The sequence below is a fragment of the Muscardinus avellanarius genome, assembly GCF_963383645.1.
Source record: "Muscardinus avellanarius genome assembly, chromosome: 13".
Taxonomy (NCBI): Eukaryota; Metazoa; Chordata; class Mammalia; order Rodentia; family Gliridae; genus Muscardinus; species Muscardinus avellanarius.
In genome coordinates, this window is record NC_137799.1 from 4,616,286 (window position 1) to 4,633,157 (window position 16,872).

Below are 16,872 nucleotides of genomic sequence, written 5' to 3' on the forward strand. Positions count from 1 at the left end.
TACTTCTTAATCGTGGACCCAACATAAAGCTAACGGCGGAGGGGAGGCTTGGTTCGCAGCACTGACTTCTAAACTTGTCTGAGAGGTTTGCGACGTGTTAACATTATTTCACAAGAGTGAATTCACTTAGCACTCCTGTACAGGCGCCCAGCGGAGGGGCAGCACGGGACCCCGCACTGGAAGAAGCTGAAAGGAAGATGGCCGTGGAGACGCATCCTCTGGACCGCTCGGAAATCCACCGCACGGGGCAAGATGAGAACCAGAGAGGTAGCACGAATCATACAACCGTGGGCAGGAAGTTAGTGAGGCTCCTGTGTGCCTCGGTTTCCCCTCCTTGGAGGTGATCGTGAACGCCCTCATTGGGCATGCCTGCGAGGACAGAGACGGGGGCGTCTCCTTGTGGCTCTCTGTGGTCGGTTGACACGGGCAAGGCAGGAAGTGTGGAGAGAAGAGGGGGTGCAGAAGCAGCAGACACCTGGAAGAGCGTTCTGGGCGTCCAGTGAAAGCTGGGTAGGTCCTGCGTCAGCCAGCCACGCACCTGCAGACATCAACCCCGAGGAACCCCGCACACGCGCTCCAGGGGTGCACAGGGCCCTCTGGTTGCCATGGGAGATGGGGTCGAATGTCTTGGGTGTCCAGCAAAGAGAGAGATGGACACCTTGCAGGCGGGCCAACTGGTGGGCCAGGGGGATATCGCGTGCAGAGTGACTTTCTGAGCATGGGCCAGAGCCACCAGCGGAGACACCTGTGGGTAGGTCTCCTGTGAGAGCAGAGTGTGAAATCTGGGTGGGAAACGCGTTCCCAGCTCAGGCGGGTCCCACCGGGAGGGCGGGCGGGCGTGAGGGACTTCTGTCTGTATTTGTTATACTGTTGTTGCTTTCACAATAATATAAAAAAAAGGAGCTGACGCCAATCCCAGCAGATGGTAACATTTGCTGAATCCAGGAGCTGGGTCCATGGGAGTTCCTTATGTAGCCTCTGAGCGGTTCTATTTGTTTGGAAAGTTCTCTAATACACATAGAAGAAAGGATTAGTTAACATGCAGCTCCACAGAGAAGCATCCCTGCTGCCCTCTTTGGACTCGTTCAAACTGCTTTGGGATCTTGCCTTGAAATGGGGGGGGGGGTAGTAAAGTGAGACTCCAGGCTGCAAACTGGCCCCCGGCAGATGGTTCCTTCTGAGAAGCAGGACTTCCTGACTCCATTTGTATTGAGATGTTTCTTATTTTAATGGGTTGATGATGAGGTGGCCCCGCTCCAGCTCCTGCCTGGCTGGGGCCGTGGGCCCGGGTACACGGCCCCTCGGCAGCTGTGCGCTGATGTGCGGGGCTTGGGCTCGAAGCGCAGCCCTTCCCACAGTGCCAAGGGTGCTGGCCGGCTCGCAGCAGGCCTAGTGACTCTGCACCCTGTGCCACCGGAGGAGCTGGTCCCACCTGTGACCCCTGAAGGTCTGGCGGCCGCTGAGGTGAGGAGGGGCCACAACAGGGCCAGGCGCCTGCCCGACTTCACAACCAGCCCCGTCGGGCTCTCAGTCTGCCTCGGATGCGGGTGAAGAGTTCTGGAACATTCAAAGGCAGAGTGTGCAGTATGACTGCCAAGCCCCCGAGGGGCGCAGCCAGGAGGCCTCGTTAGCGCTGACCTTGGCACCCAGCGGATCCTGACGGATGGGGTTCGGGCCTGGACGGGCCCCGGGGGAGCTGCAGCACCATCCATTACGGGCCGTCAGCGCCTCCCTGGGCTCTGCCGGCTCCGATGCCATGAGCATCCGGCCAGAAATAAATCTCTGCCTGGACCGCGGGAGAGCCAGAGGGACCGAGGCAAAGCATGAAAAATGTCTCTGCCCTGGCTCAGCAACGACGCTGGGAGGGACAAGGAGCGGGAGGGAGCAGCCAGGCCGAGGACGGCCTGAGCCCAGTCTCAGCCAGTGACACGCTCCTGCCTGGGCCCCACTTACCAAGATGCCCTGGAGATCCAGGGGAAGCGGGGCCCGCGGAGGAGGGAACGCTGGTCAAACTAGCTAAGGCAGCCGGTGCGACTGGCAGCCACTCGGCTCCTATCTGCTTTGTGCTCAGTGCATGCTGCCCCAGTCGGCCGCGCCCGCCTGCTAGGGGACAGGACGCGCCGTGCCTCCGCCGCCGCCGTGGCAGGAGCCTACTAACAGGGTGACCGTGAAGGTTACTGGGGAAAGTCAGCCTAGGTGGCCACTGAGCGGCAGACGCCTGTCATCCCAGTACTTGGGAGGCAGAGACAGGAGGATTTCAGGTTCAGCAATTTAGTAAGACCCTGTGTCCAAATTTAAAAGGGGCGGGGGGGGGGGCTGGAGGTAGAGCTCAGAGGTAGAATGCACCTGGGTCCAATCTCCAGCACCAGAACAAATAAAATGGCTGTCGAGCTGGGCGTGGTGGCGCACGCTTGTAATCCCCGCGCTTGGTAGGTGGAGACAGGAGGATGGCACAGGTTTGAAGCCAGCTGTGCTGGCTTAAGAGCCCCTGCTTCCAAATAAAAATATAAAATAGGTATGGGAGTGTAGCCAGGAGGTAGAAGGGTTTCCAGGAACCCCAGTAACACACACACACACACGCACAATAAAAATTGGCTGTCGAGCCAGTGAATGGATGAGTGGGGAAAACTTGTAATCCCGTGTCTCAGAAAGCTGAGGCAGGAAGGCTGCAAGTTAGAGGCCAGCCTCAGGAATTTATCAAGATTCTGTCAAAAAAATAAAAAATAAAAGGGGCTATGGATGTAGCTTAGAAGGAGCATGCCCTGGGGTCGATCCCCAGCACCAAAGAGACACATCACCTGCTGTGGTGGGTTGATGGCTCAGGATCAGGAGGCCCGGCCCCGCCTCCTGGAACCGCACCTGCGCTAGGACAATGGCTCAAATCCTGGCAACGGCCCCGGGTGGCCGGGTGGCTGGGGCAGTGACCTTGCGCCTCAGTCTCCCCGCCATGAAATGGGGCGCGGTCCCCACTCGGTAGAGCTGTGCGTATTTAATGAGGTGATACATGCGCTGTCCAGTGCCCCCAGTCAGATAGCGAGGACCGTGAGTCTCCTCCGGCCTGCTGCCTTCCGCGGCCTCGTAATGGCTTCAGAGTCGAGGACACCTGCCTTGCCTCCTCTGCACGGCTCCCTGTGCCTTGCCACGCTCTCTGCACACCGTGGCCCCCTCCCTGTCCCTCGCGCCGTCCTGACAGCCCCCACCCCGGCCCTCTCCTGCGGCGTCCACCATCTCCCCGGCCTGTCACCTCCTCACTTGACGCTTCGTGCGCGGCCTGAGCGGCAGAAGCGAGCCTCCCTCGGCTGGACTCGCTGCCTCTAATAACAGCCGCGTCTCGGAGGCAGAGCCCTGCACGCTACTGATTTACAACATGGCGAAGCGGGGTGACAGGGACCCCGCAGAGTCTGCTAAATGACCCAGAAGCCTCTGGCTTGACCGTCCTTCTCTGGGGCCCAAATAGATTGGCAACTTGCTTTCAGGAGCCGTCTCAAGGGCTGAAAAGGCCCCAGATCATATGTCTCCCCAAGAAACCCTATTGATTACCCATTATATGCCAGGCCTCTTAGACTCTGATGATGATACACACATACCATCTGATGGTATCTCTCTATATATGTACACATATATAGTAAAATTATATATACTCTGTATATGAGTATAACTTATGAGCATTACACACACACACACACACACACACACACACACACACACACATATATATATGCTTTTTCACTAAGGATTGGCCCAGGAGTATTCTACCCCTGAGCTACTCCCCAGCCCTATTTTATTTTTTATTTGGAAACAGGGTCTCACTAAGTCGCTAAGGACCTTGGTAAGTTGCGGAGGCTGACCTTGACCCTGGAATTCTCTGTCTTGGCCTCCCAAGTACTGGGACTATTTTTATTACTTTGTTTTTGTTTTGGGGGGTCTGGGGGTAGAATCCAGGAGCATTCTACCTCCGAGCTATACACCCTGCTCTATTTTTTATTCTTTATTTTGAAACAGGGTCTCACTAAGTTGCGGAGGGCCTCACTGAGTAGCTGAGGCTGTCCAGCAACTGCAATCCTCCTGTCTCAGCCTCCCGAACGCTGGGATTACAAGCATGTGCCACCACACCCGGCTTCAATTACTGGAACTATAGGTGTATACCACTGCATCTGGCATATATAAATATATATATATATATATATATATATATATATATAATGTAGATATATGTATATATTTTTGTCTCCAGTGCTGGGATGGAACCCGGGGCCTCACACTTGCCAGGCAAGTGCTAACCACTGGGCTTCACACCATCCCTGGACCCCACCGGTGTTCACAGAGGTGAACCAAGCTATCAGCCCTGTGCTCTAGGGTTTGAGTGTCCAGGGAAGAACACCGGCAGAGAACAGAGACATATTTAAGCTCAGAGCCCACTCTGTGGGCCTAGGGGCAGGACCAGCGGCTTCCAGGCAGGATGCAGGTTGCTGTTTCCTTGGGCCAGGGCTGGCTTCTGTGATGTCCTCTGCTCCCCCTTGTGGCCAGCCCGGGCCTCGTTCTGGAGGGTCTGGGGACTGGCGCCTGTCCTTGGGAACCCGCCTGGGGTCAGAGCCTGGGAAGAAGCTTATCATATTTTCACGGAGTTTGGTGGGTGGCTTGGATTTGGGCTGTCGGCTCCAGGAGCAACAAAATCGCCCAGCGTGATTGATGGGCCCTTTGTAAATTTGTAAAATAAATCAGCTTGGCAGAGAGATTCCAAACACCTGTCAGGCAGCAAGCACTTTTTTAACAACCTGTAAAATTCTCTCCCATTCTTCACACACGTCAACGTCAGACCGATGACGAGCTGATCTCGGGCCAAGCAGCAGCCGAGTGTGCGCGCTTGGGCGACAGCGGCCCCTGCGCCGCCTCTGCTTCCCCAGGGTCTGAATGCTCCCAGCACCAGGCCTGCAGGTCCAGGCCGACTGCTCAGAGGAAGAAGGGAAGATTCTATCGAAGGCAGATGGCACGGGTTTAATATTAGGGTGCCAGGGTGGTGGTTCGCCCATCAATTCACTCTGCAAACGTTTCCTGAGGCCTCTTCAGCAGTGGCTCAGGGCAGGGGGCTGGAAGTGGTTGGCCCCCCGGGGGGGGGGCTGGGATTAATTAGCAAAGACATCCTGTGTGGTGAGGGTTCTGGAGGAGAAATTTGAGTTGATCAGGAAACGGGGAGCCACGGGAGGTGAAGGTTCATTAAGTGTCCTTTGGCGGCCCACGGCCCACGTGCCCAAGGCTTGGTCCTGGCCCCTGGCGCTATTGGAAGTGGTGAAGCCTTTTAGAGGCGAGGCCGGGTTGGGAGCCTTCCCTTGCATTGGGGTGGGTCCTGGAAGGGCATTGGCCTGGCCTCCCTCCCTTTGCTTCCGGGTCACCTAGGGGTCAGCGGGTTGCTCCTGGGATGCTCCGCACCTCCCCACAGGCACAAAGGGACAAAGTCAGCCGACCACGACTGTCTGGGACCGGGAGTCCTCAAGTTGATAATCGCAGTACTTTGTTACAGTAACAAGAGAGCTGACTGATACTGACACATCAGAAGGAGAGCTCAGTGTGCCCTTCATGTGTTCAGAATGAATTCTAACGCCGGGCGTGGTGGGCACGCTTGTGATCCCAGCATTCGGGAGGCTGAGACAGGAGGATCACGGTTGCGGACAGCCTCAGCTACCTAGTGAGGCCCTTCACAACTTCGTGAGACCATGCTTCAACATGAAGAATGAAAAATAGGGCTGGGAGATACTCGGAGATAGAATGCCTCTGGATTCCATCCCCACCCAGTACCGGGGGGGGGAAAAAAAAAAAAAAAGAATGAATTCTAAAAGTGAAATAACAATCCAGACACCGTGCCATCTCAACTTGGGTACCACTCGAGCCACTATCGCAGCCATCCCAGCCACTGCGGAGCAGCCATGAGCAAAAGATTTCCTTTCTCTAACCCTCCGTCTCCTCTTCTATAAAATGGGGACAATTTTGAGGTTCCGGGAGCTGTTCTGTTATTGAACGAGGACGACTCTGAGGCGCTCCATGAAATGTCTGGTGTGCAGCGGTAGCATCGGCACACCTTAGAAACGTGTCTGGCTCGGAAGCACGTGGGCTGTCTGCCCTTTGAGGGAGCGGCGGATCCTCCCGCTAGCATCCCGAGTGGGGCGGTGGGAGAGCCCGGCACCCAGCGCCACCAGGAGCTCCAGCTGCTCCCCGCCCTCCCCGCCGGCCCTCCCCACACCTCTGACATCTCTGAAATCACACCGGGGACCAATTAGGAGCAGTAACAATTAAGACAAGCCGAGGGCATGTAGCATTTGCAAACACTTATTAAAACACATCAATAATTAAGCACTTCTTTAGAAGCTACATATCTGGCCTCCAGACATATCTGTTTATGGACCTTGGGTCGCAGCCTGCTGTGAGAGCTGTGTTTGGCCTTCCACGCTGATAATGAGAATTTAAATTCTCCTCTGACTTGAATCCGTATATCTGAGAGGTGATCCACAGGACGAGGGCGCCTGCGCTCGGGCCAGCTGTCTGATCCCAAGGTGTGGTCTTCACAGCGGGACAGACCCAGGACAAACCCAGGCTCTGCCTCCTGCAGCCGCCGGTCGGGCCTATGAATGTGGGCCCAGGAGTGCTTGTGCCGGGTCAGCTCAGTCCACAGAGGGAATTGGTGCTGGTGTCCCCATTACCCTCCAGGGACGCAAAGAGGCTGCCGCGAGCCAAGAGAACAAGACCCTGGTCCATACCAGTGGGTCCAAACTCTGTCTACCTGGACCAGGCAGATTTCAGAAACGAAAGAAAGGAGGGGCGGACTGGGACACCCGGAGAGCACAGATTCTGTCCAGTCTCCACCCTTGGTCCTAGTCCTGGAGCCAGAAAGGCACGCAGTCCCCAGCCTGTGGCCAGAGTTCTCACTTGTCCAAGAGGAGCAGGCAGTGCAGGTCTTTACGAAATCTTCTGACGCGTGTGTGTGTGTGTGTGTCTGTCTGTCTGTCTGTCTGTGTGCTTGCATGTATATGTGTGTGGTACTGGGGGTTGAACTTTCCAAATTATACCCATAGCCCTTTTCTTCTTCTATTTTATTTATTTATTTATTTATTTATTTATTTATTTATTTATTTATTTTTGCGGTACTGGGAATGGATCCCAGGGGCACTCTACCTCCGAGGGACACTACCAGCCCTAATTTTTATTCTTTATTTTTAAAAAAGGGTCTCGCCAAGTTGCAGAAGGCCTCACTGAGTAGCTAAGCCTGGCCACGAGCCTGCGGTCCTCCTGTCTCAGCCTCCCAAGTACTGGGATTATAGGCCTGTGCCCACCTTGAGCTCTTTAACATTTTTTTTTCTTTTTTTGGTGGTACTGGGGTTCCTGGAAGCCCTTCTACCTCCGGGCTACACTCCCAGACCTATTTTTACATTTTTATTTGGAAACAGGGTCTCCTAAGCCAGCGCGCGCGGCTGGCTTCGAACCTGCGCGATCCTCCTGTCTCCGCCTCCCCAGCGCGGGGATGACGAGCGTGCCCACCACGCCCGGTGAGCTCTTTAACTCTTCATCACTGCACAGGCCATAGAAACATCCCCAGTCGTGCCCACACATCTTCTGGGTCATTGCTCCTATCTGTCTCTGCTTCCTCTTGGCCACAGAGGCCCTTGGATGGGAACCCACCTCTCTGACTTACACTGTGGATGCAGAACCAAGTGGGCTAGCTGGAAAGGACGGGACGAACAACTCCACGTTCAGCTTTGGCTCCCGCGGGGCTTGGGGAGGCTGGTGAGCAGAGGAGGGAGGCAGGGGGCGGGAGCGGCGCATCCTTGCAGGTATTCATTTTGCCAATGAAGGGTGTGTGTGTGTGTGTGTGTGTGTGTATGGGAACTGAACCTAGAACCATTCTACCACCAAGCTATACCTCCAGACCTATTTTATTTTTTATTCTGAACAAAGAGCCCGTTAAGTTGCTGAGGGTGTTGCTAGGTTACTGAGGTTGGCCTCAAACCTGTGAACCTCCTAACTCAGCCTCCCAAGTGCTGGGATTTGAGGCGTGCACTGCCAGGGCCGGTGGGCAAGAGGGGTTGGTGTTGATGTCGGGGAGGGGTGGCTGCGGCAGCACTGAACCCCCAAGGTGGTCCCTGCTGGCGGCTTTCTGCTCACTAGCGTTCCTCGCTGAGTCCGTGTTCTGTATTTAGTCTGAGGCGGGACATTATGTTTTTAGCACTTTAGTGGTTGGGATAAATAGCCCTCGTTTGTTTATTTATTTATTGGACCAAATCGCCCTAGCAAATTCTTCGGGAGTCGGGTATAATCGGATTTGGTTTTTAACATGCTTTTAAAGTAAAGAAATAAATACAATGGAGGTTTGTAAAGGGGGACCATTAGAGAATGGGCCTTGGCCCCATAACTTTAAAGTAATAGCCCCATTAGGGAGCGGGGCGAGGATGTTTTAACTGTTCCTCCGCGCTTCTCCCGGGGCCGAGGGCTTCTGCGGGCGGGCCGGGCATCGCGGTAAAAGCCTTTCCTGAATCCACTTAACCTCCATTTACGGAGAAATAAAGCGAAATTGATGCCTATTCGGGGCTGCATGGGGGGGTCGCCCCCTTCCGTAAAAGCCCTGGGCTTGCAGTTTGCAGAGCTGCCCGGCACGTCGGGGAAAGCGGCTGCTGATCAAGATGGAGTTTTATGGCTGTGATATTTGCCGCTAACAGCCACCTAATGCAGCATTTTCGTTTCTGTGCAATTAATGTTAATGTCTGCTACGAAAATTGTCATTAAATACCATTTTAAAATCCATTCAATTTGCATATGCAAAGCCCATTTACCATCGCAGAGCGTGTAGCGGGCACTTCATCACGCCCTGCCCGGGAATTGTGGCCACTCAGTTTTATAGCAATTTAAGGTTTTTTATTGAAAGCTGAATGATAATGGATGTCTTTTCTGAGCTCAGCTGATTGCAGCTGTACAATGCAAAGTTGCAGCCGCAGGGCCAGAATCCGTGGGCATATGAGCTCCTCCTGGACTAGGGAGAGGCAGGGCCCAGAGGAGAGAGCACTGGACAGGGAGTCCAGCTGCCTGGCTCTTGATCTGGCACAGCTAATGACCTGCTCACTGACTTTGGGAAGCTCACTTCTCTCACTTTTTTCTACTTTCTCCTGCTGTAAATAAGGGCTTCCAGCCAGGAACGGGGGTGCACACCTGGAACCGCAGTGCTAGGGAGGATGAGACAGAAGGATGGCAGGTTTGAGGTCAGCCTCAGCAACTTGGTGAGACCCTGTTTCAAAATAAAAAATGAGCTGAAGCTGGGTGTGGTGGCACACGCCTGTCATCCCAGTACTTGGGAGGCCGAGACAGGAGGATCACAGGTTCTAGGACAGTCTCAGCAACTAGTGAGACTCATCAACCTAGTGAGACCTATTTTCAAAATTAAAATAGGGAAGCCGGGTGTGGTGGCGCACGCTTGTCATCCCAGCATTCGGGAGGCTGAGATGGGAGGATCATGGTTCACAGATAACCTCAGCTACTTAGGCCCTATGCAACTCAGTGAGACCCTGTTTCAAAATAAATAATACAATTATAGGGCTGCGGGTGTAGCTCAGAGATAGAATACCCCTGGGTTCCATTCCCAGTACCACAAAAGTAAGTAAATAAATAAATAAATAAATAAGTAAGTAAAATAGGGCTGAAGATGTAGCTTCAAGGTAGAATGCCCCTGAGTTCAATCCCTAGTACAATCAATCAATCAATCAATCAATTTAAAGACAAAAGATGGCTTGGGGTGTAGCTCCAAGGTACTGGAAACGTAGAATTTCAGTGCCACACACATAAAAAAGAGAAATTCTGATCCATATTACAACATGGCTGACCCTTGAAGATACTATAGAAAATGGAATACTGTCTGATTTCTTTTATACGAGGTACATAGAATAGTCAAATTCACACAGAGGAGCACGCCAGACCCCTGGAGAAGCCGGGCACAGTAAGACGCTGGGTCCCGGGTGGGGGTCGCGCGGGGCACGCAAGCCGGGGCCCGGGTCGCAGGACTCTGGGCCCCGGGCCAAACTGTGCATAGCACGCCAGATCCCTGGAGAAACCAGGCCCAGTACCCTGGGCCCCGGGCGGGGATCGCGCGGGGCATACCAGCTGGGGCCCGGGTCACAGGACCCTGGGCCCCAGGCGGAGTAGTGCAGAGCACTCTGGACCCATGGGGAAACCGACTGGGTTACAGTGCTACTGAGTGCCTGATCCTACTACCTCCTCAAACCACATACACTGTCTTTTCTTATTAAAAAAAAAAAAAAAAAGGAAAAGAAAAAGAAAAATATCGGAGAGGAGTTAAGAAAGCTGTTGTGGACGCCAGGACACTGGAGATGCAGACAAAACTTATCTAAATGCACTGGAACTTATGGAAAAATTCCCCGTGAAGGAGGACTGCTGTTTCGCTATATTGTTAAGAATCTTGGACATCACCTATAAGGAGAGAGTCTAGCGGAGACCAAGGAAAAAGGCGGTGTTGAAAGAGGTCTCCGCAATGGCGGTGGAGACTTGTACTCAGGAGAAGCAGAAACCGGATCCTACCAACCTTATTTTTTATTTATTTATTTTTTTTGGAGAAATTACACCAAATGTCGAATGCTACCGTCATGCATGCTTAGGAACACTGGACAACATTCAGAGTGGAAAAAGAGCCTGGGAAGTATTTGAAATGGTGGAGGCAGTGGCAATGGCAGTGGCCAGTACTCAGAGGAGGCAGAGATCTGATACATTACACCTGGAACTTTTGAAATAATAACCCCAGAGACAGTGCTCGGAGCCTGCTGAGGGATTAGGCCAGTGCCGGGGCCAATGGCTGACATAGGAGGCTGCCGTGAGGCAAGGCCACTACTGGGGCCTCTGAAGCCGAGATTGGAGCCTGCTGAAGGGTTAGGCCAATGCTGGGGCCAGTGAGGCCGGGATCGGAGCCTGCCATGAGGCAAGGCCAGTGTTGGGGACTTCAAGGCCGGGATCGGAAACTGCTGAGGGGTTAGGCCAGTGCCAGAGCCAGCAAGGCCAGGATCGGAGCTCACTGTGAGGCAAGGCCAGTGCTGGGGCCTCCGAGGCCTGGATTGGAGCCTGCTGAGGGGTTAGGTCAGTGCCGGGGCCAGTGGCCGGCATTGGAGCCTTCCGTGAGGCAAGGCTGCTACTGAGGCCTCCGAGGCCAGGATTGGAGCCTGCCGAGGGGTTAGACCAATGCTGGGGCCAGCGAGGCCGGCATCAGAGCCTGCCGTGAGACAAGGCCGGTGCTGGGCCTCCGAGGCCAGGGTTGGAGCCTGCTGAGGGGTTAGGCCGGTGCTGGGGCCAGCGACAGAGCCTGCCATGAGGCAAGGCCGGTACTGGGGCCTCCGAGGCCAGGATAAGAGCCTGCCGAGAGGTAAGGCCGGTGCCGGGGCCAGCAGCCGGCATCAGAGCCTTCCGTGAGGCAAGGCCGCTACTGAGGCCTCCGAGGCTGAGATCGGAGTCTGCCGAGGGATTAGGCCGGAACTGGGGCCAGCAAGGCCAGGATTGGAGCCTGCCGAGGGGTTAGGACGGTGTTGGGGCCAGCGAGGCTGGCACCGGAGCCTGCCATGAGGCAAGGCCGCTACTGAGGCCTCCGAGGCTGAGATCGGAGCCTGCTGTGAGGCAAGGCCGGTGCTGGGGCCTCCAAGGCCGGGATTGGAGCCTGTCGAGGGGTTAGGCCGGTGCTGGGGCCAGCGAGGCTGGCACGGGATCCTGCCATGAGGCAAGGCTGGTACTGGGGCCTCCGAGGCTGGGATTGGAGCCTGCTGAGGGTTAGGCCAGTGCGGGGGCCAGCAAGGCCAGCATTGGAGCCTGCCATGAGGCAAGGCCAGTGCTGGGGCCAGCGAGGCCGGCACCGGAGCCTGCCGTGAGGCAAGGCCGGTGCTGGGGCCTCCGAGGCCAGGATCGGAGCTTGCTGAGGGGTTAGGCCGGTGCTGGGGCCAGCGAGGCCGGCACCAGAGCCTGCCATGAGGCAAGGCCGGTGCTGGGGCCTCCGAGGCCGGGATCGGAGCCTGCTGAGGGGTTAGGCCGGTGCTGGGGCCAGCGAGGCCGGGATCGGAGCTTGCCGTGAGGCAAGGCTGGTGCTGGGGCGAGCGAGGCCGGCATCGGAGTCTGCCATGAGGCAAGGCTGGTGCTGGGGCCTCCGAGGCCAGGATAAGAGCCTGCCGAGGGATTAGGCCGGTGCCGGGGCCAGCGGCCGGCATCGGAGCCTTCCATGAGGCAAGGCCGCTTGGAGCCTGCGGAGGGGTTAGGCCAGTGCTGGGGCCAGCAAGGCCGGCATCGGAGCCTGCTGTGAGGCAAGGCCGGTGCTGGGGCCTCAGAGGCCGGGATCAGAATCCTGCCGAGGGGTTAGGCCGGTGCCGGGGCCAATGGCTGGCATCGGAGCCTGCCGTGAGGCAAAGCCACTACTGCGGCCTCCAAGGCTGGGATCGAAGCCAGCTGAGGGGTTAGGCCGGTGTGGGGGCCAGCGAGACCAGAATCGGGGCCTCCCATGAGGCAAGGCTGCTGCTTGAGCCAGCGAGGTCTGGATCAGTCCACTGGGTAGCCAGGCCACTACTGGGGCCGTCAAGAGTGGGATCGGTACTTGCAACGCGGCATGCACAGAGAAATATCGCAGAAAATATAAATCAGATGCTTCCCCTAATCAGCAATAACTAGGAGGAAAGGGGCAACAGGAAGAGGTCGAGCTATAGAAAGGGCCCTATAGTGAAGCAACTAAGGTGACCAATCAGAGGGTATGGAATAGTGGAGGATGGAACCTCTTTAAAACTCAGGAGGTACATAAACAAATGTGCCAAAGTTAATCACCAAACAAGCATGGGATCAAGGGAGGGGGAGGGAATGGGATGGGGGCTGGATGAGGGCTAATTGGACGATGTGTGCTTGTATATCCTCTCAAGTCTTGTACTCCAATGTGATTGATATATGACTACAAGGCACCAATTAAAAAAATAAATTAATTAAAAAAATTCACACAGAGACAGAAAGTAGCATGACTAGCTGCTCCAGCCGCTGGAGAGGTGACAGGGAGCTAGTGTTTAGTGATGAGAAAGTTCTAGAGAGGGTGGTGGTGATGGCCACGGGGCAACAGGACTGTGCTCATTCCCGCTGAACTGTGTGTCCAGAGCTTTTATGTTTTATATACACATATCATTTGTACCACAATAAAAATTAGAATGTAAAATAAAAATGAAAGATAGTCCTGGGCATGTTGACATATGCCTGTAATTCCATACTTGGGAGGCTGAGACAGCAGGATTGCTAGTTTCTTTTTTTTCTTTTTTTTTTTTCTTTTTTTTATGGTACTGTGGGTGGAACCCAGAGGCCTTCTACCTCCAGGCTATACTCCCAGACCTATTTTATATTTTATTTGGAAACAGGGTCTCACTGAGTTGCTGAGAGCCTCACTAAGTAGCTGAGGCTGGCTTCGAACCTGCGCGATCCTCCCGTCTCAGCCTCCCAAGCGCGAGGATGACAAGCGCACCCACCATGCCCGGCTGGGATTGCTAGTTGAAGCCAGCTTCAGCAACTTAGCAAGGCCCTTCGAAACTTAGCAAGACCCTGTTTCAAAATTAAAAAATGCAACAGGCCGGAGGGGGTGTAGGTCAGAGGTAGAATGCCCCTGGGTTCAATCCCAGTACAAATATGTATGTATATGTACATATATGTATACAATAAAAATAAATTTTTATCTAAGTATATATAATATAAAATAAAGATAGACCCACCACCAAGACATATGGTCAAAGGGGGCCCAGGAATGGTGGAAGAAGGCAAGAAGACAGGCCAGGGCTGGAATGTCAGAGGCTCTGTACGAGGGCAGAGCGGCACTGCCACACATGTGGGCCAGGTCGTGGCCATGTCAGCCGCAGGAAGCCGCACAGGGCCTGGGCAGCAGGAGCCCGGCCAGCTGCTGCTGTCTGGTAGTGGCCTCTTCCATTTCACTGTTCAGTGCAGTACCTACGTATCAGTAACTTCTGTAATCAGGACGAGTCTGCGCTGTGATGTAGAAAGGGCTGGTGCACCCCGCTGTGGTGTACATTCGCTGTTTTGGCCTTCCAGGTACCAGATACCCTCCTTCGGCAAATGGAACCTGGATCTGCACATCTTTTCTACCATCAGCCCACGTGCATTGTGGGCACGGCATTACCTTGACTCTGGGGAGGGGCATGTGATCAGGCCTGGCCAATCAGAGGATCAAATTCCCCTGGCCTCAGTGATTGGCTGATGGCAGCCATGTGACCCAGGCCAAGCCAATCATGCATTTACAAGCCCTAAGCTGACTGGTCAGGGCTGGGTCACATGTCTGCCTCTGAGCCAATTGCTGAGGCCAGGGGTATATGATGCCCTGATTGGCCAGGTCGATCACATGCTCCACCACCCCCAGTCAGGGGCACATGGGCACAATGTGGAAAAGGTGAAGAGACCCAGCTTCTGACTGCAGCCAGAGGGGATCTGACAAGGGGCAGGCGAAGCAGGCAGTAGGACAGAGTCCCTAACGGAGCCATTGCTGATATCTGTGTAGGGAATGATAAAATTTAGTCTGTGCATTAGGGAGATAACTCCAGAAGGGCCAGACTTAGAAGCAGGCAGGCAGTTAGCAGGTTTCTACAGAGGTCCCGGCAGGAGACAGAGCACTGACTCGAGGAGCACACAGCACTAAAAGTGCTCAAAGTTATTTCTTAGCCAGCTGTAGGGATGCACACCTGTAATACTTGGGAGGCCGAGATCGGAGGGTTGGAGGTTCCAGGCCAGCCTCAGCAATTAAGCAAGGCCCTCAGCAACTTAGTGAAACTGTTTCAAAATCAGAAATAAAAAGGGGTAGGAGTAGAGCTCAGAGGTGCAATGTCCCTGGGTTCAATCCCCAGTACCCAAAGTGTAAATAAGTTAATAAAAGCTCCTTTTGTCTTGGCAACCCTGATTTCCCTGTACATTTCTGCTTGAAGTGTGGGCCAGGCTAAAGCCCGGGCTGGTCGTGTCCTTGCTGTAGCGCTCACAGCGTTGGCAGTGGGGGAGAACGTGGCCCCGCGAGAGCACGCACGGGAACACATCGTATCTGTGTGGGGCCGAGGAGGGTCACGTCTCAGGAGTGGCACGAGAGCTTCCTGGGGTGCCAGATATATCTTTTGTCTTTATCTCAGTGGTCAGATTTCCACTTGTCAAGTTTCATAAAGGTGGCCTCAGCATTTTGTATGTTACCACATGTACATTAAACTTTAATATATCAAAAAAAGACCCACAGCCCTTGAGCCTGCAGTTTGTACCCCATCATTTTAACCGGATAACAGCTAACGTGTCCTGAGCGCTCACTACTGTCCCAGGTGACAGGCTGAGGTCTCTGAGTGCGTATGTCACTGAAACCGTCTAGCAGTACCAGGAAACAGGTACGATCACTACCCATTCTACAGCCAGAGAAACTGAGGCCGACATCCCATAGCCTGTCACTGCTGGGGTTCCAGGGGTCCAGGATCCCCAGCAGGTTCTCGCCTTCCCCCCAAAATTATTAACCCCCCTAAAGGCAGACACAGCTTTTAATGTGTGTGTGTGGGGGGGGTGGTACTGGGGATAGAACCCTCCAGCCCTATTTTTTATTCTTTATTTAGAAACAGGGCGTCACTGAGTTGCAGAGGGCCTCACTAAGTAGCTGAGGCTGTCTGTGAACCGCGATCCTCCTGTCTCAGCCTCCCAAATGCTGGGATTACAAGCGTGTGACACCATGCCCCGCTTAGCTTTTTTTTTTTTTTTTTTTTTTGGTGGTACTGGGGGTGGAACCCAGAGGCTTTCTACCTCCGGGCTATACTTCCATACCTTTTTAATATTTTATTTGGAAACAGGGTCTCACTAAGTTGCCGAGAGCCTCACTAAGTAGCTGAGGCTGGCTTGGAACCTGCGCGACCCTCCTGTCTCAGCCTCCCAAGCGCGGGGATGACAAGCGCGCGCCACCACGCCCGGCTCCCGCTTAGCTTTTAATGTTATTCAATCAGTGGAAACTGGTGACCCAGGCAAGCCCTGCAGCCCGGGCTCGGCTCAGCAGGAATCAGGATGTGGCCACAGAAGTGACCGGAGAGGGTTTCTGCAGCGAGGACCAGGCTGAGAAGACGCTCTGTGTCCCTGTTCCCCTCCCAGCTCGCCCTCCCGCCGACAGCCCCGGGTGCAGCCCCTTACCGTGCCCGGATCCCGTAGGTCATGTCCGGAGGGAGGGCGGGCGGCTCCTTCCTCAGGCGCCGGTCATCTTGGTCGCTGATGCGGATGTCGTTGAGCTGGCGGTAGAGGATGTTTTCTCGGGCAGTCACCAGCCCGGCTTTCACCGCCCCGCGGTTCATGGCGATGTAATCCCGGGTCAGCTCTTGGGGGCAGGTGGGCTGCTGCTTAAGCACGTTCCAGTGACCGATGGCTGGGGTAAGAGCCACGGGCAGTGGTCAGCCAGGGGCACAGCCCCGTGTGGCACAGGACTGAGAAGAAGCGGGTTCCTGTCACCCCAGTCCTGCCTGGCCCCGGAAGCATGGCGGCCCGAAAAGGGGGGACCGGGCTTCCCAGAGGGCCCCGCTGTGCCTCAGCTTCCTTCCCAGAGCTAGCTGTGCTGGCCCCTGGCCGTGCTGGCAATCGGGGTATCTGTCCCCAGCCTGTTCCTGCGTCTGAATAGCAGAGACGGCAGACAGACGATGGTCTACTCCTGCTCCGGCCCCTCGGACCTGGGCCCTACTCAGTACCCCCGTCTCATCCAAGCCCAGGGTCACCACTGGGATTCCCAGAATCCTTTGGGGCTGATGCATCGGGGTTTCTCCAGCACTGGCCAGCGAAGTTCAAGAGGGGGCCAGCCTCCCGTCCACTCCTCAGCCCCGTGCT

The 16,872-nt window shown here is 55.0% G+C and overlaps 1 protein-coding gene across 1 annotated transcript in view; it reads right to left on the reverse strand.

Annotated features, from left to right (window-relative positions):
• CFAP77 (cilia and flagella associated protein 77) overlaps positions 1 to 16,872 on the reverse strand; it is a gene marked incomplete at both ends in the record, with an annotated part of 136,625 nt that overhangs the window by 42,189 nt on the left and 77,564 nt on the right. Inside the window, one exon of the mRNA XM_080709536.1 lies at positions 16,192 to 16,420. Coding sequence (XP_080565662.1) covers positions 16,192 to 16,420 — 229 coding nt within the window. The remainder of the gene's footprint in view (positions 1 to 16,191; positions 16,421 to 16,872) is intronic.